This window comes from Grus americana, chromosome 12 (assembly GCF_028858705.1).
Source record: "Grus americana isolate bGruAme1 chromosome 12, bGruAme1.mat, whole genome shotgun sequence".
NCBI classification, from domain to species: Eukaryota; Metazoa; Chordata; class Aves; order Gruiformes; family Gruidae; genus Grus; species Grus americana.
In genome coordinates this window covers 16,872,755-16,890,383 of record NC_072863.1, presented here as the reverse complement: position 1 = coordinate 16,890,383, position 17,629 = coordinate 16,872,755, and the positions used below count along the sequence as shown (strand labels likewise).

The following is a 17,629-nucleotide window of genomic DNA, read 5'->3' as shown; positions in this document are numbered from 1 at the left end:
TGCTTTATCTCCACAAAGCGGTAACGGGCTGTTGGGGCTCTGAGGATGTCGGGAGCTGACAGCGCTGTACCTACTTGTCGTGTAAAGCAGATCAAGGCAGAGACGCAAATTCAGCAAGATTTTCCTCTAATCGTTTTTTCATGCTGAGGACCCCAGAGTGATTCAAACACCCGGAGTCTAAATCTTGCCCGTTTTATGTAAACTAATATTTAATGTGCAGTGCTTTCAGGCTTGGGGTCATTTATTATAACATTTTTGTATTTTCTATATATTTCGATAGTTCTCTGTAAGAATTAGAGTAGACAGCAGTGGTTTCTGTGGCACAGAGAAGCTCTAACGAAAGATGTGTAAATCCTCCAAAGACAGGGGAAAAAACAAAATACCCTCTCCAAGTGACTACTCCTTACTTTCACTCTGCAATAGCCCTGCCTGGTAATGCAGCAAGAGAGCGTGTTGCTCTTTTTGTTCTTTTAATCTTGTTTGTGGCAAACACGCTTTGCTTCCTCCAGAGCAACAACAGCCCATTCTGTCCTAGGGGGGGGTCACTCTGTGTATATGGGGAGAAAAAAAAAGGCATCTGGTATCTTGGTGTGCTGCCAGTGTTCACACTGGCTTCCCAGAGATCCCATCTTTGTCTTTGTTCCAAGAAGATGCTAACTTTAAAATAGAGAGTATGGAAGGACTCTCAGCCATCCAGCGCTCACTGATGTTCCTGGAAAAAGCCTTCACACAGACAATAGTTAATCCTTGCTTACTTTGTTGGTACCTCTTTATACATTTTAAATTTGACCTGAAAGATTGTTTTTTGAAGATAAGTAGCGGAAGATAGCGTTTGAATGCTTTTTCGGCAAAAATCTTTTAAGCTTAACATACTCTCCTTCAGTTTTGAACAAGGTAGTCCAAATCTACGTTTAATGTACAGGCAGGATGACTAATCGCTGTGTTCATATGTTGTTTATGATGATGCTGTTTATATATAGCAGCGTTCTGGATGCAGAGACACCACCTGGTGCGTGAAGACTGGTGACTTTCACTGTTTCTTCATGCATCAGATAGAAAATGTTTCTTTTTTCTCCACAGCTTTGATAATTGCTGAAAACTTTGTGATACGTACCAAAACAAGAGTGACCTTAAAACATTACTTCTTGGGTTTTTTTCACTGGATCTGATCTCTCAATGCCTCGACCAAGCAGGCTTTGGATTTTTAGCCCGAGTAGCACGGTGTACCTCGTGGCTGTGTACTTAAAATGAAGGCTCAGCTGCTGTGACTGGAAATTAGATTTTGCAGTACTTGTTCCCTGGCCTGTGGCAGATGTGAAGTGTGGTTTAACTGCATTGTAAAACCACAGGTGACTAGAAAAAGAGGCTACAGGAAATGACTTGCAGGCTGAATTCTGTGCAATGGTAAATGCCTCCTCTCAGCCGAGAGTGGCTTAACTTCTACCGTTTATTTTGTTCCATCTGGATCACACTTATATTTAGGGATGAGGAGAAGATTTGTTCTTAATGAGAGCCTACACTCCCGCCCACGCTTCCTGGGGAGAGTAGTGTTCAAACAGTTTTCCAACGGTGCAGTTTTAAGGCTGAGTATTAAAAATACACTTGATATTTCTCCTTCCGCAGGACGAGTCTGCCTGTGGTTCTCTCCTGCACCTTTGCGGACTCTGTCCACCCATCTGTTCTTCACTGGGGCCATGGTGCTCTCGCTGCAGATCAAACGCTGCCATGAAATAGCCCAGTGCTGGGTTTTTGTTTTAGTGAAAGCAGTTCAGGAGAGTTTAGGTGTGTCATCATAAAATCCGTGTGCCTGACAGTCTCCCTTTCTTCTGCTTTAGCTGTTTGTGAATTATTGAGCCTCAGAGCTGCATCCTCAGAAGGCAAAAACAGAATCTGCTGGGGAGCTTGATCGCCTGCCTGATGAACATGTCGTTTGGAGGCAAGGTGCTCAGAAATTAATAAAGCACCATATTTGGTGAACATCTTGGCAGGAAGAGTCAGACTAATACACAAAATATGGCTAAGGGGAAACATATTTACACATCACAGGGTGGTAAATATGGTTAATGGCTGAAGTGTATTTGGAGCCTCATATTTGGAAGAAAAACCCACACCAGCAAATCAGTAACTAGGCAAGTAATCATACTCTGACAGGCTACTATAGTAAACGTAGTCCTTGGGGATGTTTTCCTAGCCTAAAATGCCAGTGGCATTAACAGAAGAGGGAAAACCAGTATGCCTGTCCCTATAAACAGGCTTTCAAGGTATGTGAAAACACGATTCTGAAAGAATAAGTTAAAAATAACACCCTATAAACTATTGCCTTTTGGCTGTGGGATTTCTTGCAAACTGATGACGTCCCTAAAAGGCGAGAGGGGAACTTTCTGTAATTGACACTAAAATACGTTGTTAAGAAAAGCCATTGCTTCAGAGAGGGAAATACCTTTTTGGGGGGGCCGCAGGAAGGGAACTTTCCAGTACACACAAATATGCAGGGTTAGCACCGACTCTCCAGTTTGCCTGATACCATGTCTGTGTGTAGTTTCTTACTGACTGCTGTGCAGGTTTGGAACCCGGAGTGCCTTGGTGTCCGTAGGCCTTGGTGCGATGGCCAGGTGAAAAGTTCTGACCCTGCTCCAGAAGCAAGCGGCCATGCTGGGTGTGGAGCACAGCGTGAGCAGAAGCTGGAGCTCAGCCCTTCCGCTTCCTGGGGCAGAAAGGGGACGTCTGGCCGGGGAGACCGGGTTAGTGGTGTCAGGGACAGGAGAGAGCAGGGCGCGGGAGCAGCTTCTCATGAAGTGGTTTGGGTGGCTGGGCAGGAGCAGCCCGTGCCCTCCAGCAGGCAGGTCTGGGTGCCTCCACTCCCAAACCCTGGTACAGGCTCCCTTCTGTCGGGGCTGTGTGATTACAAGCAGCTCAGTTCTGGATGCTTTTTCTCAGCTTATTTTCCTATTCAGTTCCTAGCTTTGAAAGATGTGCCCTGAAGGCTGGATAGCAACACCCATAGAGCTGGAGAAGACCTGCTACCTTGCATGGTCTGGCCATTTGTCCGTGCAAGCAGTGGGCATCTTCCTTGCAGCTTCCTTCAACGATCCCTGATTTTCTTGTGCTAATGGCCATTTTATAGATTTGGACAGACCCCTGGTTGCAGTCTGAGATTTTCGTCTTCACAACAGTGTGGAAGGTATTGCCGTGTTTGATAGCTCGCAGACGGTATTCTCTGCTGTTTCTGTGCTACAGCACTTGAGCTTTGCAGAGGCAGTGTGTTTGGGCTGTTCAATTACTAAATGTAGGTACAGTTTTCCTCACTGTTTCTAGCTAGTTTCTGTAATTGCAGCTGTGAATGTGAATTATGTGTGAGTTACAATTCACATTAAGTGAACTGTAACAGGCTTATAGGAGGAGGCATCATTAATACATTCCTTTGCACAGGGGATTCTTTTTGTTTTCAGTATAAGGTGAGATTTGAATGTCTACATAATTTCTCAAGAAATAAATGTTTTGCCGCCTCTTTAATTCAGCAGCTGTGTTTGGGTATGTGTTTTGCACAGTTTAATATTTTTCCAATAGGGCTACCTCCTAATGTGTGGCAAATGAAACATTCTATTTGTGCCGTCTGGATTTGTTTTGGAGAAGAGGCAAGCACGCTGACATGATTTACAGTGTACGTGCGGATCTCTGCTCGGACTGTGCAGTTGATTCTTCTTGGGAGGTCTTAAGGGTTTATACAGATAAGTGTATTTTGCTTGAAAATGACACAACTATTTTATTGTGTTTCAGGGTGAAGGCTGTCGCACTGTCCCGCTTTCTGGACACGTAGGATTTGACAGTTTGCCTGACCAGCTGGTTAATAAGTCAGTTAATCATGGGTTTTGTTTCAACATCCTGTGTGTGGGTGAGTATTTCCATTTTGGGAAGTTCTCTTGCTGAAAAGGGCTTCGCTGCAGCTGGATGTAGCTAGTAGGTGACAGAGTTAACAAGGTTGCTTTGATTTAAATTTTCCCCACTGTTCTGTCTATTTTCAGTAACAAGATCTACTGGTGCCCTGGGAGATCCCTGCTGAGGTTATGCAGTATGGCTTTCTACCAAGCAGTGAACCATAGAAATAAAATGTCTGAAATCCCAGGCTTTTATTACAATCTTTATTTTCCTAGTATGTTTCAATTTCCTGTATTTAAAAGAGAATAGGTAGTCATGCCAGAGAACTTTGTTCTGAGGTCTTGTTTGGTTAGGTATTGAATTATTAGTATAATTATTTTAACAAAATACCAGTTGTGCTCCTCTTGAACCACTAAAAGCTATTTTTTTTCTCCTCCCTTCTATGCATGCTTGAATTAAAACAGTGTCTGGCCAAGCCTTAGCTGGTCAGACGATTATCCAAGCTGCCATGTGGTATGGACCTCAGCTGTGCTCTGGCACTGTGGTAGGACTTTGTGTCTGTCCCTGCAGCGTCTGCCCGTCTCACAGATCTTCCCCAGGGTCAGGATCCCAAATAGCCTCTCATCAGAGGCACCTCCGGGTAACAGAAGTGATACCTTGTGTGGCTTTGGTACAGTAGTTTGGTAAGGTGGATAAGGAAATTAATAATAAGGAATTCATATTGTCTGATAGGATGGTTAGTTTGATTCACTGATGCTGGTTCCCTGGCGCTGGGAGTGGGAGGTTATTGTGTGGCCATGGCTGCTCGGGGTAAGCCCTGTCTGTGGATGCTCCCAGCAGTGCCTGGCGTGACAGAGATGAGAGCTGCAGCTGTGGACACCTCCAGGGGACTCAGCTGGTGGTCAGCTCTGCACCTGCACAAAGGTTGTCTGTCCCCTCCTGCGAGAGATCCGCTCATGCTATGGACCTGGTGTTTGCCCAGGACAGGGTTAAGTCTGAGACTAGAGGAGCAGAGCGAGGAGAGGGGAGCAGAGCCCTGTTAAATGGAGCTGAGAAGAAAACTTTCCCTGACAGTGGCATTCCTATGAGATGATAAACTTTGTTGACAAGTGGAGGTCACTGTCAGTCTGAGTCGCTACGTGATTCACAGTACGTGAATGTGATATGACCTAGTGAAACTCTTGTCCCAAAGATCGAAGTCTTACAGTATTTCCTTCTATGTGTGTGTTTAAGTGTTTATTGAGCTGCTGTGTTTTTTTCTACAAGTTATAGGTGCGGCAGTGGATGCCTCCTGTGGTTATATGTTCACTTTGATGTGTGGAGTTGAATGCCTTTGCTTTCCTCTTTGCAGGACAGAAATTAAATGCATTAATCGCTTGTTGATCTGAATAACAAGGACTCGCCAAGATCAACGTGCATTAGTTATTAATGTCAGTCTTCTGTGAATAGTAATAACACTGACATGGTCAATCTTGAAATAAAGAAACTTTGTAGAAAAATTTAATAAACTACATTAGAAACGGATCTGCAAATCTTGAGTTGAGGAGGTCAGGCTTTAAAATGTCTTTTAAGAGTTGTCTGGTGCCTCTGTTAACTTGTGATAACAAAGTTAAACTCTTAAACATCCTGGAGAAAGAAAACAAAAAGTCCCAGAGTCCATCTGTCATTTGTTTTGTTGGGTCTCACTTGTACAGCTGGAGTTTGGGGTGAAAATTTGAAAGAACAGGGAGCAAATGAGGATTTGAGCCAACAAAACAACAAATAGGTGAACACAGGCCACTAAACATGAGAGAAAGGCACTTCATTGCCCCATGTTTTTCAGCTGTGTGTGGCATCTGCTGGAGGAAAAATCCAGTGACAATTTTGCTCTGTGCCATACTGGATCTGAGCCACCGATTCCTCCCGGTGGAGGAGCCAAGGAAAGCTTCAGAAATGACTTTCAGCAGCACATCCAGAGTGGAGCAATTTTTAGCTCTTCTCATGCTGAAAGCTGTCTCCCCTTTGAGAGCAGAGCCAAAGATAGAGTAAATGAGCAAACCTCTCATAAGTTAGGGGTTGCGGATGGTTTCTCTGATATTTTATTCCTCAGCACAACCATTTTCTTCCCAAAGCTTCCGTGATAAAATGTTAGTTGTCTCTTAGGTCAGTGCAAAGGCTGGAGAATTATTTAATGACTGAGATGTCTGCTGACTGTATTCCTCAGTGAGATGGGGGAAAGAAAGAGGAGGAATAGGCTGACATTTTTTAACAAACTTTCTCAGTTTTGGTCAGGGTAGATTATAGTTGCGTTAGACTAGTATTCCATTATAAGCAGGAGTTTCCCCCTTTCTCTCTCCTGGGATTTGCAGGGGATTTGTTCTAAGCAGCCAATTCCGTGCAATGAGAAACGACTATTTTGTGGCAGAAATACCTTCTCTTTTCCCAGGGGCTGTACCACAACTGCTTGAGGTCTCTCACTCCCAACAAGTGAGTCCCTTGGGTTGTGGGAGCTCTCACCATCTGGGGAAGGGAGGGATGTACACAGGTTTCCTCGTGCAGAGCTGCTGTCTGCTCTCCAGCAGGCAGCTTTCTGTGGGGTGATGAGCTGTGCAGCTTGGAAGCTGCCCCATGGTTGCTTTTGTGGTCACTGGTGCAACCAGCTAAGGAGAGAACAGGGTTCCTCCAACCGAAAAGCCTTTGGTCTCCTCAGCCCTCTCCTGCCCCTTTGCTGCTGGGAGCCAGGTAGTCCTCTGAGGCGCTTCAGCATCTTTTGTAAGCCCATGTTGCTCGTCTTGCCCCCGCAGCCCAGCCTTTGCCTTGTGATGGGTGAATCGTGCAGCGTCTCCGTATGCCTGTCAGATGAAAGGAACTATTTTTTCCTCTCTCCATGAGAGATGGCCTTATCAGGCTGAGCTGCCTCAGGGCTTGTCTCAACAAACCTGCTATGTTGGATTAACTCCCAAACCTGCTACATTGGATTAACTCCCATTTCTTCACATGAAAGGGTTGTGCATGCATATACATTTTCTTTAAGATTCAATTATTTGGTATCTGGAGCCACGGTTGTTAATCACATGAAGGACAGGTGTTGCTCTCGTAAAAGGGTGAAAGCTGCTCCATGCCTTTTGAACAGGGAAATACTTGAAGGGCTCCTCTGTCCTCCCACAGAGTCGATTGAGGATATGACTGGGATCTCTTAATCCTGATGTGGAGAAGGGGGGCAAGTGAGCAGTTGTTTGTTGTTGCGCTTAACATGTACTAGGGAAAAGCAAATTAAACTGCCAGGCATAAAAAAGGAGGTACAGCTTTTGTGGTGTATAATTTAGCTTACTGCTGCGGGGTGCTTAGGATGCCAAAATTTCCGTGGAAAGGAAGAAGCCATGAAGGTGCATTCAGTTTGGGTTTGGGAAGCTGGGAGCTGTGGGCGCAGCTTCTTCTGTTCCTCCACCTTAGCTGCTGGCCAGTGTCAGAGACAGGTATGGTGGCACCTCATCTCCATCTCACCCAGAATAGCTGGTGTTGGGTAGCCCTCGTGTTCAGGGAGCCCAGCAGTGTCTTTAGCCTGGCAGGCTGTTGGGTGTTCAGAGCGAATGGTGCCTTCCTGGCGCTGGTGTAGGGTTGCTGCGTGTCCAGAGCCTGACTGGTGTGGTGTCTCTTGCCTTTTTTTTTTTTTTTTTTCATATCTCTGAAAATCCTCAGATTTAACAGCAAAAATCCATCCCATGATGAAAGGCACAATGGCACAGCTTTTCGGTAGCTGTCAGAGCTTCCTGGTGCAGAACTCTAACAGTAAAGGTCACCCTCCCCGCAGCACTTTGTCAGCCCCGCTTCAGGAAAGCAGACCACTGCCGAGTTGCATAATCCTTAAGTATGGTTTTGGAGATCAAATCACATGTGTGCCTATAAGCTTGCCATCAGGAAATAATCTCCCTGCCAAAGACGCCTCTCACTCGGTTTGCATACACCGCTGCTTTTTCCACGGTAATTCTGCCTCCCTTAATCCCCATTCATCGTTTCTGCTTTTTGGAGAAGATTCCAGCGCTGTCGGCTGGAACAAGCACAGACTACTTGTCCTTTTCATCAGACCATCTGTTCCATCTGGACTCCTGTCCTTACAAGAAGCAGTTGGCACCATTTACATCTTCCAGCCAGCAGAAAGTTGCCTCTGTGTGGTGCAGAAACTCCCAGAAGAGTCAGAAATCCTCCCTTCTGTCGTTCTGCCCTTCAAAGTAGCACTGCTCCCTAGCTCTGGTCGTATTTAACACAGCGAAGCGCTTTATTGACATCTTCAGTCTTTTACCATGTCACATCACTCCGTCAGTGTTAGTGTTGTTTCTTTTAGCTGAGACAATCATTCCTCTCTCCTCTGTCCTCCTCTTCCCTGGCAGGCTTTAACACCATGCCCTGTCAGTGGGGTTACACGGTGTGGGGATGGGTTTATCTGCTGGCTGAATGTTGTTTCTGGTGTGCAGACTTCACGTTTGAGATGCTGTGTTAGTGGCTAGGTGTTTTTGTGTTTTAAAAACACGAAGTTGTAGGTGTTTGGATGGGCAGCTCCCACCTATGGAAAAATGCCTTACCAGTTCAGATCTTCCTCTTCCAAAAGGAAAACCTCAGCGTGTGAATTCAAAGTTGCCTTTGCTGGCCCTGTGTAGCTGGCATGAGATGGAGTATAAAAGCATCTTCTGTCTTAAAAATTTCCCTGCATCTCTTATGTGCTTCTCCTGGCCCCTCTGACAGTTGAAGTGACTCCTGCTGGAAACAATGCATTAGATTGATTTAAAGTGGGCAATGATTAGCAGGTTCAGGATGTGTTTAAACATTAGTTTTGGCGTCACATGAACACCTTTTGCTCTAAAGAAGGAGGGAGGCAGGAACAAGAGGTGACTTGCAGGGTGTTTTGCCTGGAAGATTGTGTGATTTAAATGTGACCTTGTGTATCCGCTGCAGAGAGCAGCTCCCTGCCCCGGTTGCCGCTGCTGCTCCCCTGTCACCCTGCCCTGCAGCCCTGGAGGCTGGATCCAGCTGGATCCGACCCTGCTCCAGAGCCCGCCAGGCTGTGGAACAGAAAACGTGGGGCAGCGGCACAGGAGGATGCTTTGCAGGCCGGTGTGTGGGCGATGCTCCTGCACCCCAGGGCTGACAAGCTCCCCTGTCCTGAGACGCCCCATCAGGGATCCTGGCATTCACAGGCAAGCAGCCAGCTCCCTGCTCTGTCCCACCCATCCCTTGGCAGGGGCTCTGGAAATGCTGCAGCCTTCTCAGGCTGTTTAGATTTTTGCCTTTTTTTATGCTGCTGTTTTCCTGGAATCCCTGAGAAAGGCCTGGCGGGTCATGCAGGCTGTCTGCTGTTAACTCTCAAAATCCCCATCCAAACCGTGGCAGTGCTCTGGTCTGCTGTGCTTTGTGCGCTGCTCCCCATTGGGGGCAAATGGTACCCCGAAAGCTCATACTACGAGATTCCAAGTCAATGAAAGGCTTGCAGTGATCAGCCATGAGTCTTCTGGATGATTCGGTTCATTCTTCCAGCAACAGAGATAACCTTGTGCTTTGCTGGGTCCCCCTCCCTTCCTCGTGCTGGTGCACTCTGGTCGGTGGTGTTGTAGATAACGGTTGATGCATTGATGTAGCACAAGGGATTGCACCAACACCAGCCCCTGGTGCCGACTCCTCCCCTTCAGATTGCAAACGAGATTGGTGTGAAGAGAAACTAGACTTGTGGCTGTTCGGGCCGTAGCTGGCATCCATCCGTGATGGAGCACAAGCTCTTAGCTGGCTCCCAGGCAGCTCTGCAGCTCAAGGTGTACGTTGACTTTCAGATGTTAATGAATCTTGCTGTCTCTAGAAAGATACTTGGTATATGATCCTGGCAATCAGAGAGTACTCGATTCCCAGAGCAGTGGATGTTTGCCCTGCCCTGCCTGTCATGTCCTTCAGCCTTGAGTGAGAGAAGTCCCTTCTGGGTTCAAGAGAGAGGGATTTGCCTGCTTGCAGGGAGGAGGCTTGGAGATTTGGATGGGGGGAGATGGGGAGGAGTTTCCCCTTGTTGAATTGGGCATTTCTTGCAAGTTTGGATCTGTTGCAGAGCTGTAAACCTACAAAAATAAACTCTTTTCTTCTGAGCAAAGTGGGAAAATGATGAAGTTGTCTTGGTTGGGAGCTGAGGGCTCAGGGAGGGAGGGGAAGGCTGCTTTAGCCAGACGCAGTCTCCCTGTGGTCCTGCAGCAGGCTGGAGGAGCAGCCTTTGCAGCGGGTGGCGTTCGGCTGGCTCCTGAAGTTTCAGCAAAAGCCAACTGGGCAGCTCAGAAATAGCTGTTTCCCCAAAACACAGCAGCCCTCACAGGGCAGCAAGCCAGGCTGCATACGGGTTTAGCACAAAGTCAGAGCCTTTGAGCTCAGAAAGCTGTCTCCGTTGTCAGAGCGTGGTAAGGGAGGCTGCCCTGTGGATTGAGTGCACGGAGGGATTTGTTTTGTTTTTCCTGGGATGTATCGAAAACATATTTAAGGCTGGTCTCTGGGATTTGTCTCTTCCTTCCAGACAAGAAAATAATTCCCCATTGATAGATGGAATCCAATTAGCAGTTCAATGCTGCATAACTTTTGGAAGCAGAGTTTAGGGTGTTGTATAGCATCTGTAGCCCCTAAGGTATGGAAACCAGATATTACAGAAATGTCCCCTCCCAGTGTAGAAAGCCGATCACCCAACTCAATCTGTTGTGGGTACAAGAAACCAACTACACAACTTGCTGTAGGACCGGACTCAACTCTCAGTGTTTCTGCACAGGAGGCAGCTATTTCAGTGGCTGCTTGTTAGAGACATATTGATCTGGAGCATCTTTTTATGGAAATGAGCCCCATTCCCCCTCCCGCTTTTTGATGAAAACAGCATCTTCTGTAGTGTAGTTGTGGGTTTATGCAGATCTGAGCAATGCTTTTCCCTTTGCCTTTTCACCTCTTTTTTTTCATCTCTATTTTCTAATGATATTAATGGCCATTAGACTGTGAAATGTAATTTGCCCGGAATACAGACTTCCCATTGTACATGGCTTTCTGCTTGCCAGACGATCCCTTTGGAGCATGAGATCTGCTTTCATCTGCTACAATTTCACCCCTATTAACGTTTGGAAGCTGAAAGGCCAAGCCATATTAATATTCAAGAGAACATTTCAACTCTTTTTCCTCCAATAGGGGAAACTGGCCTTGGTAAGTCCACCCTCATGGACACACTTTTCAACACCAAGTTTGAAGGTGACCCAGCATCTCACTCACAGCCTGGGGTCCAGCTGAAATCCAATACCTACGACCTGCAGGAGAGCAATGTCAACCTTAAACTGACTATTGTGAGCACAGTGGGCTTTGGAGATCAGATCAACAAAGAGGACAGGTGAGTGAAGGGGGAAAGAGGCTGTTTTGTGACCAGGTTTTCTCACGCAGGGTTTCTCCCTGTGCCCTAGTTGAGCCAGACTGTGCTGTAAAGTTTTCCTTCTTCCTTCTTATGGGTTGTCCTTGTCACCTCTTTGGGATGGGACAGGTAGAAGAGAGGACAGAGGCTGTGGTGTGTCAGCACTGCTTCAGCTATCAAAGCAGCTTTTCTCATGCTGTCAGAGCAATATCTGCCCTGCTGGCAGCTTTCTGCCCAAGTTCATCTGGTGGGGAGAGCGGAGTGCTCCAGGGCATCTGTGCTTGTTTCCTTGTGCTGTGCTGACTGCAAGCTGCCGTCCAAACCACTAGAGTGGTCTAGTGACCACTTGGCTTAACAGCCACTTCTGGCAGGGCTCTTCTGTGTTGCCAAAGGAAGCACGATAAATGTGCAGTGAGATACCCTGGGGAAGTATCTCTGGCAGCTCATGTCCCAGCGTGGTGGGAGTGTGGCAGTTAAGGAGTGTGCGATTCCACCAGACCTTCTCCAAGGTGCATCTTCACAGAGATGTTGCAGGATTTGCTTTGCTGTGGGTTTTTTTTTTAGTTTTAAGATGCACTGATGTCCTTTACATTGTGAGTCTGACAGGCTCTGTATTTCATGTGGCCTTGCAAGGGAGTTGCAGGGATTTCCAGCCCCAGAGCACTGGGCAAAGGTAGTACTGAATAGAGATGTGTCTCCCACCTGCAGGACTCAGGGCTGTGAGACCAGCAAGCTGTTCACTCCCTGAGTGCAAGCAAGGGTTACGCACTGCTGCGAATGAGTCTACATTATCCTTCCTCTCACCCTCACATTTCAAAGTATGAGTCACCTTCCCTGGAGAGGATGGTGTGTCTCCTGTCCTCTGCTGAATCTCCAGTACTGTGTTGTGTCAAACAGGCTTCTAGAGTCTGATGTAGGACCACATCTCCGTGTCCCTAGTGCAGCTTTTAAATTTCTTATGGGTAGGGAGGAAGGGCAATTGAGAGAATTGGTCTTGGGAAGTGAAATCTAACAAGCAGCTTGTTTCTTAAAAGCAAGCACAGGAGCACTGTTTACCTCTCTGACTGTGCGATGTATAACTGTAGAACTCTTATTTTTTTTTATTTCCCCCCCCCCCCCCCTTTCACCAAAGCTATAAGCCCATCGTTGAGTTCATTGATGCTCAGTTTGAAGCCTACTTGCAAGAAGAACTGAAGATAAAAAGGGTCTTGCACAACTACCATGACACCCGGATCCACGCTTGCTTGTACTTCATTGCTCCGACAGGCCACTCGCTGAAATCCCTGGACTTGGTAACAATGAAAAAGCTTGACAGCAAGGTAGGCACGTTTAACTCTTACTGGGCTGGTTTGCCATGTGTGTGACGGAAAGGCTACTGCTTTTTCAGAGTACATCTCCCCACCTTGAATAGCCCTTACACTAGTTGAGATGACTGGGTTGGCAGATAAATCCTGTAGATTTACTGAGCACTTTTAAGTTTTTGTAAGTTGTGTTGCAAACTTGGAAAAACTCCCTGGAGCAAAGCTGAGGATTTCTTGCCACTCTCTTCCTTTCTAGGTGAACATCATTCCCATCATTGCCAAATCTGATGCCATTTCCAAGAGTGAGCTGACCAAATTTAAAATTAAAATCACAAGCGAACTGGTCAGTAACGGGGTTCAGATCTACCAGTTCCCAACAGACGATGAATCAGTGGCGGAGATAAATGGGACGATGAATGTAAGTAACTCAGCACTTCCTACTCTCCTGGAACAGCACTGTCACTGTAGGGGTTGGTGTTTCTTAAATCCCCTTTCCCCTTTTTTTTTTTGTGTCTTAAAACCAGAGGATTTCACAGGGATCCCATCCTTGTAGTGTCATCCCAGGCTACTACCTCTCCGATGGGCTTTTCTAGTCAGAAAACAGACTGTCTTTTAACCCCTTCTTGTTCTAATGCATTATCTGTTGAGGGAAATCAGACAGATGATGAGGCCTGGCTGTGCAGGGCAAGGACAGTCCTGGGTTATGAATTAATCAGATGGGTATTATCCATCTGGTGTGAGGGGCAGGCTGTCTACAGACATGCACCACTCTGCTCCTTATCCTGTGTTTTTTGCACCAAAGAGTTTTGCTCTCCTGGGCTGGTGTTTCCTGTGAAGTCCTACCTCCATGGGTGTCTTGTCTTGCCCGTGGCTGTCCTTGCAGCAGAGCTCCTTCACCTGGCTGGCTCTGGGACTCCTGTCTGCACTGAGTGGCTGTTATTATTGATCAAGTTATTTAGCTAGGTCCTTGGTCTGGTTCCCTCAAATACTTTCCCGACATCTAACCCCATTCATCTCAAGGGTTCCTTTAGATTACTGTCCCACACATCACCTGATGCCCCCCCACCAGTGAACTTCCAGGATCCTGTGGCAAGGAGTTACACATCTTAATTAGTAACGTGTGAAAAACAGTACACAACTCTGGCCAAATATGTCTCGAGGTGCCTGCAGGTGCTCATTCTGGCATTCCCAGTGTCATGGGTGCCTGTCCATGGCTCTGCGAAGACAGAGCAGGCTGTCCCTTGGACCCGCTGGCGGTGCATCCTGACCATGCTCCCATTTTCCAGAAGGCTTTTTACAGGAAAGCAAGTAGGGGAAGTTGCTTGCTTAGCTGCTGTTGATGAAGCTGATGTGCTTTTGTGTCATCTCTTGATCTACTATTAATTAGTTGTAGAGTGTTGTGGAGAGGCCTGAAAGAAACATGAAGTTTGTCCTACTTTAAGAGCTGTCAGTGGTGGTTTCCTGGTTAGAGTAGTTTTGTGATGGCATCTTACTCAGTGCTTAGTGCTCTCACTGTGTAGGAATACAGTTACTCCTGGAAACGAAGATGCGACATCACTCCATCCTCAGGGAACCATGCGATGACAAAGGGAGAAGTCCTCTCCCCTTGGCCCTTCTGAGGGCAGAGGTAAACCTCTGCTCATCTTTCCTTTCAGCCATTTACGTGTCTCCTGGGAGGGATTTGCTGTCTCAGGTCATAGACGTTCTGGGTTGTGTCAGCTGCTGCACAGAAAGATCAACTCTTTAAATCCTCCATTAAACTTGTATAAATCATAATTACCAGGTTCATGGGGACTAAGCAGGCCAGAATCTGAATCTGATCAAGGCAATTTTGCAGACCTGGAAAACTTGTATCCAAATACTGATTTTATTAGCAACTAAGACAAATCTGCTTATGCTTCAGGTCAGGAGATGAGCTTCTGGAGGGATTGAGACCAGTAAAAGAGCCAGCATGGGTTGATTTGGGTTTGTGACTTAAATTGCCAATTTTAGTCATGTTTAAAATTGAGGAATGGGATCCTTTGATTTAAATCAGTTGCCTTAACCTTTGTGTTTGTACTTCTCTACAGAAAGCTTCATTGTCTATGCCTGTTACAGATCAACATCTTTGAAAGGTTATAAATACAGTCTTCATGCTTAAGTAGTGCTTCTTGCTAACCAGCAACTTCTCTAGATCAGTTACTTTTTTTTTCTCTTCTAATTACAGAGAAAATTGAGACTGGTCTTTTGATTACTTAATGTTTTGCTTATAACCCGCATTAGTTGTCTTTTGCATGAAAAGTAAAATTAGGCTTTAAAATATGCAGACTTGCTACTTCATATGCATTTTACTTTATTATATCCACTTGTGCTGGGTGCATTAGGAATTTTTTTCTAGAGTATTTTGCATTCCAAATTGGCTTACTAAACAGAGAAAATATTGCCTGATCTGGCAGGAGTTGATTAACTGAAGGATTTAAAATCTGTGCCATCATGATCAGAAGCAAAAGTATTTAACCATGAATAAAGGTGTCAAGTGAAGTATTTAGAAAATAATCAGATTAAACAAATCTTCAGAACAAGATGCCTGATTTTCCTTGAAGCTGATTTGGTCTTTTTGAGAATCCCACCAAGCATATATTTACAAGTTCAGAGAAAACACTGTCCAAAATTCTTTAGGTCTCTTCCCATCTGGATTTTATTCTTAAAAAAGAAAACCAAGCTCTCCTTTCAGCTCCATATTGGCTTTTCCATTTTGAATGAATTAGTCAAATTACTGAAGAAAATATTATCCCTGCAACCTGCTAGTTAAATGAAACCACATGCAGCTACATGAGCTGTCCCACATGGAGGGAGCTGGAACTTCCTTGCTGATGGAAGAAGGAAATCTCCAGCGCTTTCTCCCTGGCAAAGACAGCAGCCGAGCAGTTGGTACCAGTGGAGGAAGTGACTCTGCTGTTGAGGATAACCGAGCCCATGTACGGCTGAGGTTCAGGCTGTGCCTGTGTGGCCATAGCATGGTGTTTTTGCCACTGTCTCAGGTTGCTCCTCTTGCTCCCATCGCTTGCTTTGTCCCTTGGATATCCCCTCACTTCACTCGCCTGGAGACCTGGATATGAAGCAAACAAAAAGCATAAACAGCTGTGGGAGAAGCCGACCAGGGGATGCTCCTCGTGGGCAACCTGAAGAAGCTAACAGAGAGGGCTGGAAGCTCTCAGCCAGAAGTGGCAGGAGGGGAAGAGGAGAGAAGTGGGCAGCTCCAGTGGGCTGTGGAGGAGAGGATCACCGGTGGGGAGCACATTGCCACTGCAAACATTCACCTGATCCTGTGTCCTGGAGGGGGAGCGGCTGGCCTGAAACCTCAGGCACCACAGAACCGCAATGGCTTTTCCTCTGGAAATAGCACTGTGCAGACCTGCGGAGGAGGCTGTCGCCTTTGTGGGGTTTAGTACCTCGGGTGTTTGAGAGTTTCCAGCAGTTGGATGCAGGTACAGACCAGCGTCCCATAGTGAGGAGCCCAACCTGCAGTAGGTGAAGAGCCCACCCAGTGCCTGGCAGTAGCCAGCATGTCCCCACAGTGTGATGTCTCCAGTGTCTCCCAGAACAGCCGAAGGTGGCACGTGGCCTTTGCTGCTCAGCCCTGGGGTCTCCGCTTGCCCTCTCCCCCGTCAGGCTGCCTGACAGTGGCTGCACGATGGGGCACCGCAGGACATGTAGGGCCTGTTTGCAGCCGGTGGAGAGGTGGAGATGTGCTCCACAGGGACCGCTGACGGTTCTTCTTGACCCCATGTGCAGAAGTGTCTGTGGATAGTGCTGCTGCTTGTGTGTGGTCTGTCTTGAAGGCAGGAAAATCTACAGCTTGTAGAAATGAGGTGGCAAAATATTCCTTTGAAAGCTGGCTAGGGGAGTTTCCCTCATGTTGTGGTCTGGAGGCTGTTCAGTTGAGACAGCTTTGTTTCCTTCCCCTCAGGTGTTTTGTATCCCCTGCCCTTTGTGATTAGATAGCCTTCTGCTGAAAATCAGATTCCTTCAACCTGGGAGACCATCTCCTGCAGGAAACACCCTGTGCAGAGCGGGCACAGCTCCGTGCCGGCCTGTGTCCCTCCAGGCACTGGCGTGTCAGCGTGATTGCAATGGTAACTCAGCATGGAGAGCATCCCAGGAGGCCCCAGGGCACAGAGCCTGTGCCTGGCCCAGGATGGCCCCATCAGACTGACCACCAGCCCCACTTAGTCTGTGTGTGTCCCACGCAAGAGCTGGGAGGCTAAGGAATAAAAACCGAAGAGCTCATCTTTGTGAGTGCTTGCAGGCAGTTTTGCTATATTTGCAGTTTGACTGTATGAGCCACACTCTGAAAGCAGAGAACTTCATCTCTGAAATCTTTTTCTTGTACCAGCTGTCATGAATTTGTCCAAGTTTTCAGGTAACCTGTGGAATTACAACTTCACTAACTGCTCCTGAGAGCAATCCAGGGTCACTGATCTTCCCCACAGTTGGCTTCCTTGGGGCCCTTTTAATTGCCCAGAACTCAGCGCACTTTAAAAGCTCTAGCTAACAAATGTCACTGCACAAAACTCAGCAGAAGGGGTGGGTGCAGGGAGCTGGCAACTTTATTTTTAAGTGCTGAAGCCTTGCACTTGACTTCTTTGCAGCTTGGCAGAATGCAACAGAGTTCCCAGGAGCAAGCGGAGGTGGGGAGAGATCTCACTTATTGCACAACAGATAAATGCAGCAAAGTATGATAGCAGTGTCTGGGGGGTTTGCTTGGCTGCCTGAATTTGGGGAATAAGGGAAGTGTAAGGTGAGGTCTTCAGAGCTAAGAGAGGTGTCAGGAGTGTTTCTGGTCTGCTGAGCTTGTACTGGGTGAGTCTCTTAGCCTCTCTGCGGAAGGCAAAAAGTGTCTTCTTTTTTATATCTATCTATTTTTTATTTCTGAGTTTTTGAAAAGCAAATCCCAATTGTTCTTAGTCAGCCTTTCAGGTACTTGTAACAGCTGTGCTCTGGGAAGCGTGTGTCTCGGCTTGAAGAGCGTAACAAGGCACGCTTGAGCTAGCAGTACAGCTCTGCTGTCCCCAGGATCCCTCCTCGTGGG

The 17,629-nt window shown here is 46.8% G+C and overlaps 1 protein-coding gene across 4 annotated transcripts in view; it reads left to right on the top strand.

Annotated features, from left to right (window-relative positions):
- SEPTIN6 (septin 6) overlaps positions 1 to 17,629 on the top strand; it is a 31,625-nt gene that overhangs the window by 2,989 nt on the left and 11,007 nt on the right. For all 4 annotated transcript variants that reach the window (XM_054839465.1, XM_054839467.1, XM_054839466.1 and 1 more), the window contains exons 2-5: positions 3,778 to 3,892; positions 11,044 to 11,239; positions 12,390 to 12,576; positions 12,815 to 12,976. In XM_054839465.1, coding sequence (XP_054695440.1) covers positions 3,778 to 3,892; positions 11,044 to 11,239; positions 12,390 to 12,576; positions 12,815 to 12,976 — 660 coding nt within the window. The remainder of the gene's footprint in view (positions 1 to 3,777; positions 3,893 to 11,043; positions 11,240 to 12,389; positions 12,577 to 12,814; positions 12,977 to 17,629) is intronic.